The 2109-nt window shown below is 57.8% G+C and overlaps 1 protein-coding gene across 4 annotated transcripts in view; it reads left to right on the top strand.

Annotated features, from left to right (window-relative positions):
- The first annotated feature begins 1250 nt into the window (after window positions 1-1250).
- The window catches only part of SNRPE (small nuclear ribonucleoprotein polypeptide E), an 8649-nt gene continuing 7790 nt past the window's right edge, over window positions 1251-2109 (top strand). Inside the window, exons 1-2 of one of the 4 annotated variants that reach the window (XM_008064055.2) lie at window positions 1251-1469; window positions 1986-2012. In XM_008064055.2, coding sequence (XP_008062246.1) covers window positions 1416-1469; window positions 1986-2012 — 81 coding nt within the window. In that variant the 5' untranslated portion in view covers window positions 1251-1415. The other 3 variants (XM_021715553.1, XM_008064054.1, XM_008064056.1) reach the window with 3 other exon arrangements.

Genomic DNA, 2109 nt, shown 5'->3' with positions numbered 1-2109 from the left:
GTAGCCGGAATTACAGGCGCGCGCTACCACACCCGGCTGATTTTTTGATTTATTGTAGAGACGAGGTCTCGCCGCCCAGGCGGGTCTCGAACCCGCGGGCTCAGGCCACCCACTCACCTCGGCCTCCCAAGGCGCGGGATGACAGGCTGAGCCACCGAGCCCGGCTTAATTTTTTATTTATTGTAGAGACAAGGGCTCGTCAAGTTGCCTGGGTGGGTCTCGAACCCGCAGGCTCAGGCAATCCACTGGCCTAGGCCTCCCAAAGGGCTGGGGTTTACCGGCTGAGCCACCGAGCCCGGCCAGGTTTCTGTTTTTTTAAAGAAATAGTCATCCCATGCGTTTTCTAGAGTTTTGTAGTTGAAAAATCGCTTTCCAGAGAAGATCATCATTAATATTACGAGCCGCATTGAGCAGAAGGCTTCGGCCGACCGAATTGTGCTTCCGCCATTTGCCCTGCGTGGCGGTCTTGAGGCAAGTAAGTCTCTTCAGCGCTGAGCTTCAGTTTCTTCGTCTGTAAGGCGGGCGTTCCACTTAAATGAAGTTTCCGCCCGGCCAGAAGCCTGGAAAGGTGGGGGGGTTGGGGGGCCCGGCAGGCCTGCGGAATCCGGCTCCTCCGCCGGCCGGCTGTGTCACACCGGAAACCCCGAGCCAGGCCCTAATGGGCGCGCACCCCGGCCGCTCCTCGTGGCATCTTCCTCTCCGGAGGGAGGCGCATCGGAACCTCAGTTCCGGAAACTAAGCCAAGCCACGGCAAGGCAGGGTGGTTTACCCCCGGCCCCACGGCTCCACGTGAGCGGGACTTGCGCCCAGCAGGCGGATTTCAGCGCCTTCCCCCCAATTCGCCATCAACATCACTCGCCACCGGGCTGATGAGAGGTGGGTTGTGACCCGGGCAAGCCACTGCATCTGGCTGGCTTTCCAATGCAGATGGCTCCTGGCCGAGGCCGCGTGTGCACGGCCTGGGTACGAGCTTCTGGCCGCCCTATCCTCTCCGCCGCGACGCTGCTGCACCCGAGCAGGGTAGGCCTCCGGAAAAGCACTACATTCACGCACTTTACAGACGCAAAAATACGCAGCGGGAGGATTTTGGCTCTCAAGGCTAACTCGGAAAACGGAAACCGGCTGCAGCCTCCCCACCACGACCTCCTGGCAACGGAAGCCCCTCGGCGCCTCCTCCAGCTTCCCTCCAGGTGGCGCCATAGGATCGACCCAGGTTTCCAAGTGCGGCCGCATCAGTTTGGCCTCCCCCGGATGCCATGAAGCGCAGAGAAAAGCGGCTTTGTGGCTAGAGAGGCATTTCCCAGGGGCGGCCCAGGGCGCCGCGTGATTCCATGCGCTTCCGCTTCCGGTTCTTTATTCCGGAAATTGCTTTCTGAGGCGGCGTGCGGGCGTGCGCTTTGTGAGATTATTTCACCATGGCGTACCGTGGCCAGGGCCAGAAAGTGCAGAAGGTGATGGTGCAGCCCATCGTATCCTCCGCTGGATGTCAGGATTAGGAGGTTCGGGCCCGAAAGCAGTGTGCGAAGGCTCAGGCAAAGAGCAGGCCTGAGGGAGCGGAGTACAGACCCACATCCCATGAGCCCTCGGGGCGACGGAGACCGGGAGAAAGCGCGGGTAGTTGAAGGATCGGTGATGGGTGGGAGGTGGGCTTGGGCTGACCCCTGCCTGGGGAGTACATGAGTGAAAGGGGCGAAAGGAGGGAGGAGAGCTTTCAGTAGATGTCGAGTGTAAGCGGAAGTTAACGGACTCGGGGAAGAGGAAGATGTCGGCACAAGGAAACCCCAGCAGAAAGTAAGAGTGGGAAGGGGCTTTCTTCAGAGTCTTTAGGGGACCCGGATCATGCCTACTCGGACACTTTGCGTTTGCGTAGGCACCAGGCCTCGGTTTCAGAAAACGAAGGTGAGCCGGGGGTAGGATCGAACAGCTGTTTAAGTGAGCAGAGACTATGCTGCTTTGTTCTTTTTTCCTTAACCACTGTCGTGCAGAACCTCATCTTCAGATACTTGCAAAACGTACGTAAGTTGTTTGTTGTTCATTGTTTCGTAACTGTTATTTAAACAAAAAGTGAATTTATTTTGGTTATTTTTGTCAATCTCCCTGATCACTGTT

The sequence above is a fragment of the Carlito syrichta genome, unplaced genomic scaffold (genome assembly GCF_000164805.1).
Source record: "Carlito syrichta isolate Samal-C Ts95f unplaced genomic scaffold, Tarsius_syrichta-2.0.1 Scaffold307186, whole genome shotgun sequence".
Lineage (NCBI taxonomy): Eukaryota > Metazoa > Chordata > Mammalia > Primates > Tarsiidae > Carlito > Carlito syrichta.
This window is presented reverse-complemented; position numbering and strand designations above follow the sequence as displayed.